Raw genomic sequence first — 16,262 nt, forward strand, 5'->3', positions numbered from 1 at the left:
CCTGCTGTTTTCAACTCCCTCGCTCTAGGGCACCTGCCGTCTCGAACTCTGAGTGCTCAGCTACGAAAAGCCAACTGACATTTACTCCTGCTGACCTGTTGTACCCTCTACAACCACTATGATTATTATTATTTGACCCTACTGGTCATCTATGAAAATTTGAACATCTTGGCCATATACTGTTATAATCTCAACCCGGCACAGCCAGAAGAGACCTGGCCACCGCTCAGAGACTGGTTCCTCTCTAGGTTTCTTCATAGGTTCCTGCCTTTCTAGGGAGTTTTTCCTAGCCACCGTGCATCTACATCTGCATTGCTTGCTGTTTGGGATTTTAGGCTACGTTTCCGTATAGCACTTTGTGACATCGGCTGATGTAAAAAGGGCTTCATAAATAACACTCCTTAGCCGTGGTATATTGGCCAAATTTTTTACCAGCATGTCACGTGCAACCAGAGAGAGAGAAAAAAAATCAGACACCAGTTTAACTCTACACACAGATGCATACAAAGCTCTCCACCGCCCTCCACTTGGCAGATCTGACCATAATTCTATCCTCCTGATTCCTTCTTACAAGCAAAAACTAAAGCAGGAAGCACCAGTGACTCGGTCAATATGGAAGTGGTCAGATGATGCGGATGCTACATACAGGGCTGTTTTGCTAGCACAGACTGGAATATGTTCCCGGGATTCATCCAATGGCATTGAGGAGTACACCACCTCAGTCATCGGCTTCATCAATAAGTGCATCAACGACGACGTCGTCCCCACAGTGACTGTACGTACATATCCCAACCAGAAGCCATGGATTACAAGAAATATCCACATCGAGCTAAAGGCTAGAGCTACCGCTTTCAAGGAGCGGTAGACTAATCCGGATGCTTATAAGAAATCCCTCTATACCCTCAGGTGAACCATCAAACAAGCAAAGCGTCAATACAGGATTAAGATTGAATCCTACTACACCGGCTGAGATGCTCGTCGGATGTGGCAGGGCACGAAAACTATTACGGTCTACAAAGGGAAACCCAAAAGCGAGCTGCCCAGTGACACAAGCCTACCAGACGAGCTAAATGCCTCTTATGCTCGCTTTGAGGCAAGCTTTTGGGTTTCCCTTTGTAGACCGTAATAGTTTTCGTGCCCTGCCACATCCGACGAGCATCACAGCCGGTGTAGTAGGATGCACAAGAGCACCAGCTGTTCTGGACGACGTGTGATAACGATGTGAACAAAACCTTTAAATAGGTCAACATTCACAAAGCCCCTGGGCCAGACGGATTACCAGGACGTGTACGCAAAGCATGCGCGGACCAAATGTTAAGTGTCTTCACTGACATTTTCAATCTCTCCCTGACTGAGTCTGTCATACCTACATGTTTCAAGCAGACCACCATAGTCCCTGTGCCCAAGGAGGCGAAGGTAACCTGGTACCGCCCCGTGGCACTAACATCAGTAGCCATGAAGTGCTTTGAAAGACTGGTCATGGCTCACATCAACAGCATCCTCCCGGACACCCTAGACCCACTCCAATTCGCATACCGCCCCAACAGATCCACAGATGATGCAATCTCAATCTCACTCCACACTGCCCTTTCTCACCTGGACAAAAGGAACACCTATGTGAGAATGCTGTTCATTGACTACAGCTCAGCGTTCAACACCATAGTGCCCACAAAGCTCATCACTAAGCTAAGGACCCTGGGACTAAACACCTCCCTCTGCAACTGGATCCTGGACTTCGTGGCGGGCCGCCCCCAGGTGGTAAGAGTAGGCAACAACACGTCTGCCACACTGATCCTTAACACTGGGGCCCCTCAGAGATGTGTACTTAGTCCCCTCCTGTATTCCCTGTTCACCCACGACTGTGCACCAAACAAGACTCCAACACTTTCATTAAGTTTGCTGATGACACAGTGGAACAGTGGTTCCTTCTTTAAAAGTAGCGTCATACTGTGGAACACCTTGCGTGCTGCCACAGAATTCTGTGGCCCATCCTTAAAATGTCAGCCATTTTTTCTGTTATTGCTAGTTTGACCACCAGAGGGCATCTTTGAGAAGCATTTGATAGTATTCCGTATTGGCATTACCAGAGAACGTAAAGCCTTTTTTGTAATAACATAGTACATGGGATTGATTTAAATTTGGCTTAATTAATTTTATTAATATTATGGTGTTTCTGTTCAGAGAAAAACCAAAAACTAAACTCTTATGTTTTCCGTTTGGATGGAATGGAAAATATGGTGCTGTACAATGTGACGGTAGAGAGTAGCCTACAGGAGTGGAGGATTCTAAATAGTTCACCTTCATTAGACAACTTTGTTCCAATATTTCTGTAAATCAGTGATATTTATTCCCATAGTAATTTGTTATGGATCCATAACTAAATCAACATCTGCAATTTGAAAAATAGTATTTTTTAAATCATTATTTTATTAACAAAATGTGTTTGTTTATTAGGCTACTGTGCAGTCTACAATACATACTGTAGTAAACTTGGGAAATTGCCTAATTCCTTACATAAAGGAAAGCAGGTCATGTCTGTACTACAGAATGCGGGGCACGCGGTGTTATTTCATAGTTGTGATGTCTTCACTATTATTCTACAATGTGGAAAATAGTAAAAATAAAGAAAAATCCTGGAATAAGTAGGTGTGTAAACTTTTGAGTTGTACTTGTTTAATTAATTTGATTCATATTATGGTGGGTTTTTTTTGTTTTGTTTTTTTGTTGTTGAGTTTTACCCCTTTTTCTCCCCAATTTCGTGGTATCCAATTGTTGTAGTAGCTACTATCTTGTCTCATTGCTACAACTCCCGTACGGGCTCGGGAGAGACGAAGGCTGAATGTCATGCGTCCTCCGATACACAACCCAACCAGCCGTACTGCTTCTTAACACAGCGCGCATCCAACCCGGAAGCCAGCCGCACCAATGTGTCGGAGGCTACACCGTGCACCTGGCAACCTTGGCTAGCGCACACTGCGCCCGGCCCGCCACAAGAGTCGCTGGTGCGCGATGAGACAAGGAGATCCCTACCGACCAATCCCTCCCTAACCCGGACGACGCTAGGCCAATTGTGCGTCGCCCCACGGACCTCCCGGTCGCGGCCGGTTACGACAGAGCCTGGGCGCGAACCCAGGGACTCTGATGGCACAGCTGGCGCTGCAGTACAGCGCCCTTAACCACTGCGCCACCCGGGAGGCCTATTATGGTGTTTCTATTCCATGAAAAATAAAAAACCCTGGGGGGGGTCACCATTAGGATGGAACAGAAAAGATGGCGCTGTACAACGTGGCGCTCATAAATTCAGAGCGTTGTCAGATTGTCCGTTTGTAAAATTCAGACCGTTTCGATAACGTTGGCTAGCTTGCTAGCTACTTCCAGACACAAATGAAATCACTCTGACCATTTTCCGGCCATATTCAACCGGTGTGGAGCACTCGTAAACGTATTATTCTGCGCTCTGGTACACTCAGATGAGAGTGAAATCGATTTAGATGGCCAGAGCAAGTTTACGAAAGCACCCAAATGTCCATTGAGAACGAACAACAACTAACATTTAACTAAGCTAAGAATGACGGGAATAATCAAGTCAATAAATGTTGGATAGTTAGATAGCCTATAGTTAATATACTGGAAAGTTTGATGGCTAACTACTAACGTTAGGTAGCTAACTAACATACCGGTACATAATGCTGTAATATGCTCCGTGGTTCGTAAGGACAGCGTAGCTAACAAATTGTCAGCCAACATAACGTGTAAGGTAACTTATTTGAAAGGTCATTACTTTATTACATTGAGTAGCAAGCTACCCCTTGGTCGTTAGGGCAGATCTGGTTTGTGATAGCAGGGGGGGTTCACACCTAGCTCGGCTATTAGACTATTCTTTAGTAAAGGTTGAATAGTCTATTGTTCAGCTATTAGCCCCCGTCCCAAACTTGCAACAAAGTGTTGTTGTTCCCATCTCGTTCCTTTCCCTCTTCCACACGTCATCATTCTGCGCCGGAGTGGCTCGCTTGCGGGCGTGCTAATAGGATATGGCAGCATCTTCGGTTGTGCGACAAGAAATCTGCATACAGTAGCACGTTTGTATGAAGGTGTGGTTATTCACAGGCCAATTGTTGTATGCTATGGAGGTACATTGGCGTCTTTTTGTCGAGAGCAAAACTTTTATTTTCAATCAAAAATAATTATTCTGAAAGCAACCTTTTTCCGACACAAAGGAAGTCATAGCGGACACCTACGAAGAAGGACTGTGTGATGATGGCATCTCAGGTAAGCAACACTGGGTGTTCTTTCATCCAACGTTTACATAGCTCCTACGATTCAGTGTCGGTTCATAACATTCTACTATATAACATAAATACCGTAGAATGAAAAATCATGCAATTATTATTCTCAAGCTAACCAAAAGCATTTAGCTATGAATGCCTGATCTCGCCATTTTCAGTTGAACTAATCTAACTTTCTTTCATGGAAACTCATAAGCAGGCCATGTCATATTTGTTTCAAAGTGGATATATAGTCATATCTCATGACCGTGTAACGGTTAGCTTTTTTTACAGAAGGATGAAAAAACATAATATGTCTGTCACGAAAGTCTTCGCAGCGTGTAGATGGTGCAGGTATCATGGCATATTTCTCATCACCTAATGAACAACCACAATACCAGCCTGGTACGCTTTCTACGCTGTATTGACGTATCCTGAAAATGACATCTGCTGCTTTAGATTGGTCATATCTGTTATTGTTTTCATATCTACAAAAAATAAGCTCTTTTCTTTACTTTCAGAGAGCGAGCTGATCAAGGGGTCGGAAATGTAGATATTGCCAGATGTTCACTGTCCGAGGAACAGGCCGTGGAAGCTTTACTGCTGGCAAAAGTGTCCATAACCAGAGGTAAACTGTTCTGTGTTCTTTTTCTCTCTTCATCTATGCCTGTCTTGTAGTACATGTAACCGGTCTCACATTATGACTGCCAAGTCATAATTTCCCTGGGGGTTAGCCTTGCAATAACCAAGTGGTGAGACACATAGCCCTCTATATTTAAATGTTTCAGGTACACTCTGATAGGTGTCTGGGTCACATACATTATCTTCTATTGTTTGTCCTCATGTGTCTGTTTTTCAGCATAGAGTACTCTGCAGCCACTTCGTGTGGACACCATGTGAGACCACACACACACAATAACAGTCTCTCTTCTTCACTTCATCCCTCTCCCCCTTCTCCCTAAATCCTCTAGGTTATATCAGCGGTTTTGGTGAACACGTCCCTCATCTGAACTGGCTGACACAGAAGGCACTGCATTTTAAAAGGTGAGAGGTCACTTGGTTGGGTCAAAAATAAGTATTATTAAAGAGATACTTTACATTGAAATACAGAGAGATGTAGTAGTCCCAGAGTTAAAGATCCAAGGTCAGTTTTGCATATCATCTCCTGATGATTATGATGACTGACTGTGTTAGAATAAAAAAACAAGGTAAATCATGCTCTCTCTCTATCCATCTGTCTCTCATTTGCAGGTATGTTTTGATGTGAGAGAGGAAGCCAGTCCCGTCATCGCCACCTCACCCGCTCTTAAGATAACCTTTGGGCCAACTGGGGGCCCAAGGCTGGTTAGGTGACACCACAATTGTGATGAACTGAGAGAATAAGGGTAGCACTGTAATTCATTAATCATATGCTGTCTGCCACCGTTCTTACCTCTTTCCCTTTCTGTCTTCTACACCTCTTTCCCCACCTCGTCTTTCTTTCTCGTTTTATAATGCACACCATATGTGCATTGAAGTACAGATTGAACTTGTATTTATAATATATTACAATTATCATAATTATAATGCATGTATTATGTATTTATAACACCTGGATAATGAACTTCTTTCAATAAAGTGTTTCACATTCTCCACTGGTTGAAATTAAGCATCTCATTGAAATACTATCCTGTGTCCTCAGATTAATGCAGATGAAGGGAGTTAGTTATGCATAGTTTTTTTCTGTATTTTTTTTTAATTACAAGTCAGCCTTTACTTAAATCATGTTTCTAGTCTATTGCATAGTTACAATATGTAATCATTGATGTCCCAGGAGCAGGAGTGGTAAACACTGTTGAAGTGTATAATTGTAATACATACATGCAGACACAGCTTCATTCAAATTATGGAGTTTGATAAGACTGAAAAAGAATGTCTCAGAAATTCATACCTGAACTGCACCTTTATTTGCAAAGGAAGAGTACATGATCAGTGAATATATTCAATGTACAGGCTACAATGTGGGAATCTCATGTGTGGTAATAACTACAGTACATATATAGGAGTACGTACAGTACGTATATAGGACTTGCATCCTTGGCACAAAGTTATTATTTTCTACTCTATCCATAGGTTTCATTAGTGCCATTCAGACTTGAAGTTGATACAACAACTATGACAGCTGAGGTTCATAGATTGGTATGAATATTAATTCAGAAACTAACGTTTTAGTGTCCATACACAGACGGGCTACATACTGTAGCTAGCTACACATCCATAGGCATACAGTTATTTTTATCCTCCACAACACAATAAGCAAGTAAAAAGTTACCTATCTATGTTACTTCAGCTGCATTGCAAGGCAAGCTTACACAATTGTACATTCAATTTGCAGTAAATGCTTTATCGGGCTAGATTCTTTACAGCCAGTTTCACAAGATGACAGCCTGGTTTGCTGGTTCTCTCAGGAGTCCCTAAAACATTAAACAAGACAAATTATAAATTAATTATCCTGTCATAACACTAGCTAGCTAGCTGGCTAATGTTAGCTAGTCAGCTAACTTGCTAAATAGCGATTTTCGTTAATGAACTTTATGACAAAAAAATATGCACAAATGTTTGTCTCTATATTAACATATTCCTCTCAATTGTCTTTTTTTTTCTTGACTCGTTATGACATAACTACTTACAGTTGGTTCCACCGTAATGTTTTGTCAGCCATCTTCACCCAGGGACGGGTGTCTCGTGTCAAATTCGTCATTGGAACCACTCGATATGATTGGGTCCCAAGGTTTTTATATGACGAAATACATAATGAGTGCTCTAACTCCCCATTGTGGTGTTCTGGAGCAATGACGCCGTGCTGCTGGGTACCTCTAAGTCCCGCAGTGCAAGCTCGCAACTTTTAAAGGAGGCAGGCCTGATCACCAACAACGATGAGACAGCCTATAGGGAGGTCAGAGAACTGGCAGTGTGGTGCAAGGACAACAACATCTCCCTCAATGTGAGCAAGACAAAGGAGCTGACTGTGGACTACAGAAAAAGGCGAGCTGAACAGGCCCCCATTAACATCGACAGGGCTGTAGTGGAGCGGGTCGAGAGTTTCAAGTTCCTTGGTATCCACATCACCAACAAACTATCATGGTCCAAACACACCAAGACAGTCGTGAAGTGGGCAAAACCTTTTCCCCCTCAGGAGACTGAAAATATTTGGCATGCGTCCCCAGATGCTCACAAGGTTCTACAGCTGCACCATCAAGAGCATCCTGACTGGTTGCATCACCGCCTGGTATGGCAACTGCTAAGGCGCTACAGAGGGTAGCGAGAACAGCCCAGTACAAGCCAAGCTTCCTGCCACCCAGGACCTATACAATAGGCCAGAGGAAAGCCAATAAAATTAGCAGAGACTCCAGTCATCCAAGTTATAGACTGTTTTCTCTGCTACCGCACGGCAAACGGTACCGGAGTGCCAAGTCTAGGACCAAAAGGCTCCTCAACAGCTTCTACCCCCAAGGTATATGACTGCTGAACAATTAATAAAATCACCACCGGACAATTTACATTGACCCCCCCTTTTGTACACTGCTGCTTCTCGCTGTTTATTATCTATGCATAGTCACTTCACCCCCACCTACATGTACAAATTACCTCAACTAACGTGTACCCCCGCACACTGACTCGGTACCGGTGCCCCCTGTATATAGCCTTGTTACTTTGTATTACTTTTTGTTTTCATCTACTTGGTAAATATTTTCTTAACTCTTCTTGAACTGCACTGTTGGTTAAGGGCTTGTAAGCATTTCACGGTAAAGTCTAAACTTGCTGTACTCGGCACAGGTGACAAATAAAGTTTGTTTTGATTTTAGCGTTTTTCTGGGTAGCCTAAGTCCAAAGAGCGTAAAAAATGTTTTTTAAATTATTATTATTACTTTTCAGGTTAGAAAAACTCAAAGTTTTAACTTAAACCACTAAAACCAGATATAAAGTATGTAGAAAAGATAATGGACCTATATATTTTTTTTAACATAACATTTGAAAATGAACAATCACCAAAATAAACGCTAGACAGTCAGAGAGAATTGAAAATGCAAAAAAAAATATGAATTTAGCAATATTCATTTTATTATTATTGTCGAGCAAAAGAACAGCAATAGACATGGCAAAATGCAAATAATTACAGGAAATTAGCTTTAAAAATGCTACATTTTCTCTTAGCTGCATAGCAAAATCTGTAGAACTGCAGGAAATTAACTTAAAAATGTACTAAATATCTCAGCTCCATGGAGAAATGTATAGAATTACAGGAAATTGTCTTGAATGCAAAAGTCTCTACAGCGCAAAGATGGGGTCTCAAATTCTCTCTAAAATGTAGCCGCCAACGACCAATTATGCTCATTGCCCTGCCCTCTGCCACGCCCCCTGTCACACCCACCAGCTAAGCCCATTTCTGATACAGAAAAAAACTGCAGCGGTGGGTATGGAAGCATCTATTTATTCATTCTTTCGGTCCCATCTCCTTAGAACATTGTGGGCAGACTGACGACTCATTCTGTCTGATAGTGTCCCAGTTTCAAAACCCTGTAGTGTTCTGACCTCCTGCACCACTCACAGTGACAGAGCCAGACAGACGAGGAAATGATATAACCCTTTCTCTCTCCCATCAGCACCTTTGTGACAAAAATCAACCCTTTTCATTTGTATGGGTGCGCATATGTGACACTGAACTGGTTGTGTGGTATTGTAGCCATTGGAAAGACTTGATATGGTTCCCTTTGGAGAATAATCTCTGATAGTGCTAAAATCTGTTGCTGGGATGTGACCTTTCTGAATCTGATGTGAAATACAAACTAAAAGGTAGAGAGTCAACATATCTGGGAGTGGGTCTGGATGCAACAATGATGATTACTTTTGCACAATGGGTAACTTCGGGTCGTTGCCGTGGACTTCCTTTCGCTAGACAATAAATTGCATAGACTGCAGTTTCTCTCATGCTGCATACGCACTTACTGAGACTGATTAGTAAAATGTATGCAACTAGATGCCCCAGTATCTGTGTATTAGAAATGTTGACGATGAATGAGTATGACGTGTCTCCTCTCTAACGCTCAGGAAGCTCTGATTGAAACTCCCATTAGACAGCTCTGCAAGCATCACAGCCAGTATGTACTTCAAAATAAAACTGTATAAGCACTCACGTCGCAAGGATTCTGAGGAGCTATAACCTTACTGCTAAGCACAGATCGAAAGTCTACAACAGCCCAACACATTAGAGGTGTCGAAGATCAGTGGTGTAAAGTACTTAAGTCATTTTGTAGTGGTATCTGTACTTTACCATTTATATTTTTGCTAATTTTTACTTCACTGCATTACAAAATAAAATGATGTACTTTTTAATCTATACATTTTCCCTGATACCCAAAAGTTACATTTTGACTGGAAAATGTTCCAATTCACTTATCAAGAGAACATCCCTGGTTTTCTCTACTGCCTCTGATCTGACAGACTCACTAAACACAAATGCTTCATGTGTAAATTATGTGTTGGAGTGTGCCCCTGGCTATCCGTCAATAAAAATAAAATATGGTGCTGTCTGGTTTGCTTAAAAAAGGAATTTGAAATGGTTTATACTCTTACTTTTGATACTTATGTACATTTTAGCAATTCCGTTTACTTTTGATACTTAAGTATATTTAAAACCAAATACTTTTAGACTTTTACTCAAGTTGTATTTTACTGAGAGACTTTTACTTGAGTAATTTTCTATTAAGGTACTGTATCTTTACTTTTACTCAAGTATGACAATTTAGTAGTTTTTCCACCACTGCCAAAGAGGCATTTTTTCGGTTCATTGACCTTTTTGGAAGTACATACCAGCCATAACGGGAGTAAATTAAGATAGTTACTCAGCGAAACCCCATATTTGGTGAGTAACTAAAGTATTTTGACATTATAACGCATGCAGAGTTATCTAATGGGAATTTGAATGGGGGCTTCCTGGGCGTTAGAGGGGAGACACGTCATACTCATCGTCGACAGCTCTAAAGGCTTGCACAGATATTGGGGCAGCAGCAAGCTTATAAGTGGCAGCTTCTTAACGGTCTCATGATTGCACACTGTTCAGTTAGCTTTATCGTCAATAACAGTTAGTTAACTGACGTTAGCTAACTACCTAGTTAGCATATGGTGGTATGACAGAAGGTGGCATTCAATGTAATCTCCTCTCTTGATCTTGTTATCACCGAGTTTGGCTAACTATGGAGGCTTTCTATCTCCATTGTCAGACAAACGAGCTAGTTATTAGCTAGCGCAAGCTAGGCACTAGTTTGACAGCTAGTTAGTTAACGTTAGCTGAATAATGGGAGCAAGTTAGCAGGTGAACGGAAAAATGTCACATATAAGCAGCCAAAATAAGGTTTAAAACGTCGTTATTTATCAACTACAACATATCCGTATGAATAGTATTCGCAGTTGTAGCTACGACAGGATAAAACAACAATGATAACGTTAGCTAGCTGCTAACTAACGTCACTGTAGCTAGCTGTCAACAACACAGCCTCTGTCAACTTACCCTTGCAGTGACTTTGTACACTGTATAGCCTTTCTTGTGCTTTTTAGGGTCCGTAACAGTATAAAAACGTGCAAGTTCTCCTCGTTCCCGCTGCGATATCATTCTGATTGAAGCATAGCCATTAGCTAGCCAGCTGATTCCCAGTCTAAAAAGCCGGGGCTGCTTTGCTTCGTTCCAGATAGCCGCTGCTACACAGAGATAGAACAATGAGCCAGATAATTCACCGGATGTATGAATGTGAAGTATCCGGTGGGCGTTTCCACTCACATCCAAATAATGGGACGAGAATAAACCCAACAACTGTGGTCAGCAGTGGGGGAATAAGGAGTGAGCTGGATTTTTGCCGATATTCAGATAATTTTCTCATCGATGAAACATTTGATCTCCAAAACTGTTTCCGAAACTAAAATCTGTAACAAACAGAGTGGACTGCGTTTTATAGACTTTACCCTTTGCCAAAGTTTTTTTTAAATGTGTCGTTTAGGAGTGCCAGGTCGAATTGAGTTATTGCACACGCACACTTCAAAGTGGTCGTTCCCTAACGGAAATATGCGAATAAATGCCAATAGTAGTTCAGTAGTTCGTGCTTGTCTCTGCCCACCTCCTTGCTTGTTTTTCCCACTATGACAGATTTTTATAACTATCGTGGGTTAGTTGGCTGCATATTGCAAAATGACACGCCGAAAGACCGGCTCCTCAAATTCTTCTTCTTCGGTACTATGGCAGTCTGCAAACAAAAGTTAGAGCTGCATTCCCACACCAACTGGACCAGGGATGAAGGGATAAGGGATACATTCACAAATTAAAAGTAAATTCCATTACAGGAAGATAAAAAAAACAACATTATTTCACAAAAACTAAAAAGTATTATCAGGAAAAATATTCCCACTCCTTCGGTCATTTGATACCTCAAACTTCCCTACTCAGGCTGGGACTACTCGAGACAGTACTCCGTGGAGCTCTTCAGATGTGAAATCTTTTAATCCCGGATATTGTTTAGCTGCAGAAACAATGATGTTGATCTTTCTAGATTTATTTCAAACTTGAACAGTATCTACTACCATCTCATCTCCACCCGCTCCTTCAGCTATTTCCACAGCCTCCACATAGGAGACCTGATGGATAGCCCTACCTTTTTTATTTTATTTTATTTTTTATTTAAAAAATTGGGATAGCCCTACCTACTGTGACCTTCTTCACCCTTACAGGTAGTCCCAATGTGGAGGTGCTTTCCATTGCATGTCCAGGCTGTCCAGCATAGCCACGCATTGAATACAATTATATTTGAACTTACTCTGTCGATTGTCTGTGGGGTTGGTTCTTAATCGGGTTCAAATTTGACAAAAAAACACTTGAAACCCGTGAACCCCAAGGGACTCGGATTAACAGAGGGGGTATTAATAACTTGGTTATTCCAGGAAGGATAGAGAGGAAGGCTCCACACCACTCTCTCTTGAGTATCTTATCTTTCTTCTGATGATCTCATTATGCTCATTTGTAGCTTTGTTAAGTGATTCTCCAAGATCGCATAGCAGTTCAGACGTCTTTTGTCCTCGTCTTGTCGTGTCCTGTATATATATATATTTACAACTTTTTTCACATACATTTTATTTTTATTTTCCATCAACTCATCTTCTAAACACTCTCCTGCAACCATCCTCACCAATTTATATTTATAAAAAAGTATTATTTACCTCAGATCTGTAATCCTCCAAGAAGCTAGCCAGAAACTCCAAGAAGCTAGCCAGAAACTAGCCAGAAGCTAGCCAGGAGCTAGCCCAGAAGCTAATCCAGAAGCTAATCAGAAGCTAGTTAGCTTCTTTACTGGCAAATCGTTAGTATTCAGCTAACCACGGTTTGTGGTCATCAGCTATCCTTTAGCTCGAAATTCTATCAAAAATCTATCGCCAGTTTTGTACGGCGCAGCGCGGCTCGGAACGGAACATACCGGACCAATTTTTCTCTCCATGTCCCTGGATTTCAACTGCTCTCTGGACATTCATACCCGGATCTCACAGCTAGCTAGCTGCTATCCGTGTGACAGTCGGCTTTCGTCGATTCCGGAGCAAACATCGATTGTTCCGGTGCTAGCCAGCTCCGTCAATCACTCCTGAGTTCCATCATTCACTCCTGGGCTGCAGTCACCTATCCGGACCCGTTTCACTGCCTACGCGGAGCCCCACCGGGCCTTCACAACTGGACTGCCGACGTTATCTACCCGAATGAGATCCGGCTGGCTCCTCTGTCGCGACGTTACCTGAACGCCCATCTGCGGCCCGCTAACCGTTAGCTGTCTTACCGGCTGCTATCTGAATAGACAATCGGACAATTTATTTATTTTTATTATTATTATTATGTTTTCTTCTCGGGCCTCTATAACTATATCTATTGTTCTTATTTTTGTTGTTGTTGTGTGATTTGGATTAATCCCCTCTACCACACGGAACCCCACTAATCTACTGACCGAACGCAAGAGGTGGCTAACAACAGACTCCATCCTATGCTAGCTTGCTACCGGTTGGCCTGGCTAGCTGTCTAAATCGCTGTGACCCTCAACCAACCTCTCCACTCACTGGACCCTTTTCATCACTCGACTAAGCATGCCTCTCCTTAATGTCAATATGTCTTGTCCATTGCTGTTCTGGTTAGTGTTTATTGGCTTATTTCACTGTAGAGCCTCTAGTCCTGCTCACTATACCTTATCCAACCTATTAGTTCCACCACCCACACATGCAATGACATCTCCTGGTTTCAATGATGTTTCTAGAGACAATATCTCTCTCTTCATCACTCAATACCTAGGTTTACCTCCACTGTATTCACATCCTACCTTACCTTTGTCTGTACATTATACCTTGATGCTATTTTATCGCCCCCAGAAACCTCCTTTTACTCTCTGTTCCAGACGTTCTAGACGACCAATTCTTATTGCTTTTAGCCGCTCCCTTATTCTACTCCTCCTATGTTCCTCTGGCGATGTAGAGGTGAATCCAGGCCCTGCAGTGCCTAGCTCCACTCCTATTCCCCAGGCGCTCTCTCGTGACGACTTCTGTAACCGTAATAGCATTGGTTTCATGCATGTTAACATTAGAACCCTCCTCCCTAAGTTTGTTCTATTCACTGCTTTAGCACACTCTGCCAACCCGGATGTTCTAGCTGTGTCTGAATCCTGGCTTAGGAAGACCACCAAAAATTCAGACATTTTAATTCCAAACTACAACATTTTCAGACAAGATAGAACTGCCAAAGGGGGCGGTGTTGCAATCTACTGCAAAGATAGCCTGCAGAGTTCTGTCCTACTATCCAGGTCTGTACCCAAACAATTTGAACTTCTACTTTTAAAAATCCACCTCTCTAAAAACAAGTCTCTCACCGTTGCCGCCTGCTATAGACCACCCTCTGCCCCCAGCTGTGCTCTGGACACCATATGTGAACTGATTGCCCCCCATCTATCTTCAGAGCTCGTGCTGCTAGGCGACCTAAACTGGAACATGCTTAACACCCCAGCCATCCTACAATCTAAACTTGATGCCCTCAATCTCACACAAATTATCAATGAACCTACCAGGTACCTCCCCAAAGCCTTAAACACGGGCACCCTCATAGATATCATCCTAACCAACTTCCCCTCTAAATACACCTCTGCTGTCTTCAACCAAGATCTCAGCGATCACTGCCTCATTGCCTGCATCCGTAATGGGTCAGCGGTCAAACGACCTCCTCTCATCACTGTAAAACGCTCCCTGAAACACTTCAGCGAGCAGGCCTTTCTAATCGACCTGGCCGGGGTATCCTGGAAGGATATTGACCTCATCCCGTCAGTAGAGGATGCCTGGATATTTTTTAAAAATGCCTTCCTAACCATCTTAAATAAACATGCCCCATTCAAGAAATTTAGAACCAGGAACAGATATAGCCCTTGGTTCTCCCCAGACCTGACTGCCCTTAACCAACACAAAAACATCCTATGGCGTTCTGCATTAGCATCGAACAGCCCCCGTGATATGCAGCTGTTCAGGGAAGCTAGAAACCATTATGCACAGGCAGTTAGAAAAGCCAAGGCTAGCTTTTTCAAGCAGAAATTTGCTTCTTGCAACACTAACTCAAAAAAGTTCTGGGACACTGTAAAGTCCATGGAGAATAAGAACACCTCCTCCCAGCTGCCCACTGCACTGAAGATAGGAAACACTGTCACCACTGATAAATCCACCATAATTGAAAATTTCAATAAGCATTTTTCTACTGCTGGCCATGCTTTCCACCTGGCTACTCCTACCCCTGTCAACAGCACTGCACCCCCAACAGCAACTCGCCCAAGCCTTCCCCATTTCTCCTTCTCCCAAATCCATTCAGCTGATGTTCTGAAAGAGCTGCAAAATCTGGACCCCTACAAATCAGCCGGGCTAGACAATCTGGACCCTTTCTTTCTAAAATTATCTGCCGAAATTGTTGCCACCCCTATTACTAGCCTGTTCAACCTCTCTTTCGTGTCGTCTGAGATTCCCAAAGATTGGAAAGCAGCTGCGGTCATCCCCCTCTTCAAAGGGGGGACACTCTTGACCCAAACTGCTACAGACCTATATCTATCCTACCATGCCTTTCTAAGGTCTTCGAAAGCCAAGTCAACAAACAGATTACCGACCATTTTGAATCTCACCGTACCTTCTCTGCTATGCAATCTGGTTTCAGAGCTGGTCATGGGTGCACCTCAGCCACGCTCAAGGTCCTAAACGATATCTTAACCGCCATCGATAAGAAACATTACTGTGCAGCCGTATTCATTGATCTGGCCAAGGCTTTCGACTCTGTCAATCACCACATCCTCATCGGCAGACTCAACAGCCTTGGTTTCTCAAATGATTGCCTCGCCTGGTTCACCAACTACTTCTCTGATAGAGTTCAGTGTGTCAAATCGGAGGGTCTGTTGTCCGGACCTCTGGCAGTCTCTATGGGGGTGCCACAGGGTTCGATTCTTGGACCGACTCTCTTCTCTGTATACATCAATGAGGTCGCTCTTGCTGCTGGTGAGTCTCTGATCCACCTCTACGCAGACGACACCATTCTGTATACTTCCGGCCCTTCTTTGGACACTGTGTTAACAACCCTCCAGGCAAGCTTCAATGCCATACAACTCTCCTTTCGTGGCCTCCAATTGCTCTTAAATACAAGTAAAACTAAATGCATGCTCTTCAACCGATCGCTACCTGCACCTACCCGCCTGTCCAACATCACTACTCTGGACGGCTCTGACTTAGAATACGTGGACAACTACAAATACTTAGGTGTCTGGTTAGACTGTAAACTCTCCTTCCAGACCCATATCAAACATCTTCAATCCAAAGTTAAATCTAGAATTGGCTTCCTATTTCGCAACAAAGCATCCTTCACTCATGCTGCCAAACATACCCTTGTAAAACTGACCATCCTACCAATCCTCGACTTTGGCGATG

General features: G+C 42.8%; 1 protein-coding gene across 1 annotated transcript in view; it reads right to left on the reverse strand.

The window, feature by feature from the left end:
- The window catches only part of rps6kc1 (ribosomal protein S6 kinase polypeptide 1), a 52,071-nt gene extending 40,983 nt beyond the window's left edge, over positions 1-11,088 (reverse strand). The window contains exon 1 of the mRNA XM_036975942.1: positions 10,813-11,088. Within this exon, the coding sequence (XP_036831837.1) occupies positions 10,813-10,914 (102 nt within the window). The 5' untranslated portion in view covers positions 10,915-11,088. The remainder of the gene's footprint in view (positions 1-10,812) is intronic.
- Between the last annotated feature and the right edge of the window lie 5,174 nt (positions 11,089-16,262).

The sequence above is a fragment of the Oncorhynchus mykiss genome, chromosome 4 (genome assembly GCF_013265735.2).
Source record: "Oncorhynchus mykiss isolate Arlee chromosome 4, USDA_OmykA_1.1, whole genome shotgun sequence".
Taxonomy (NCBI): Eukaryota; Metazoa; Chordata; class Actinopteri; order Salmoniformes; family Salmonidae; genus Oncorhynchus; species Oncorhynchus mykiss.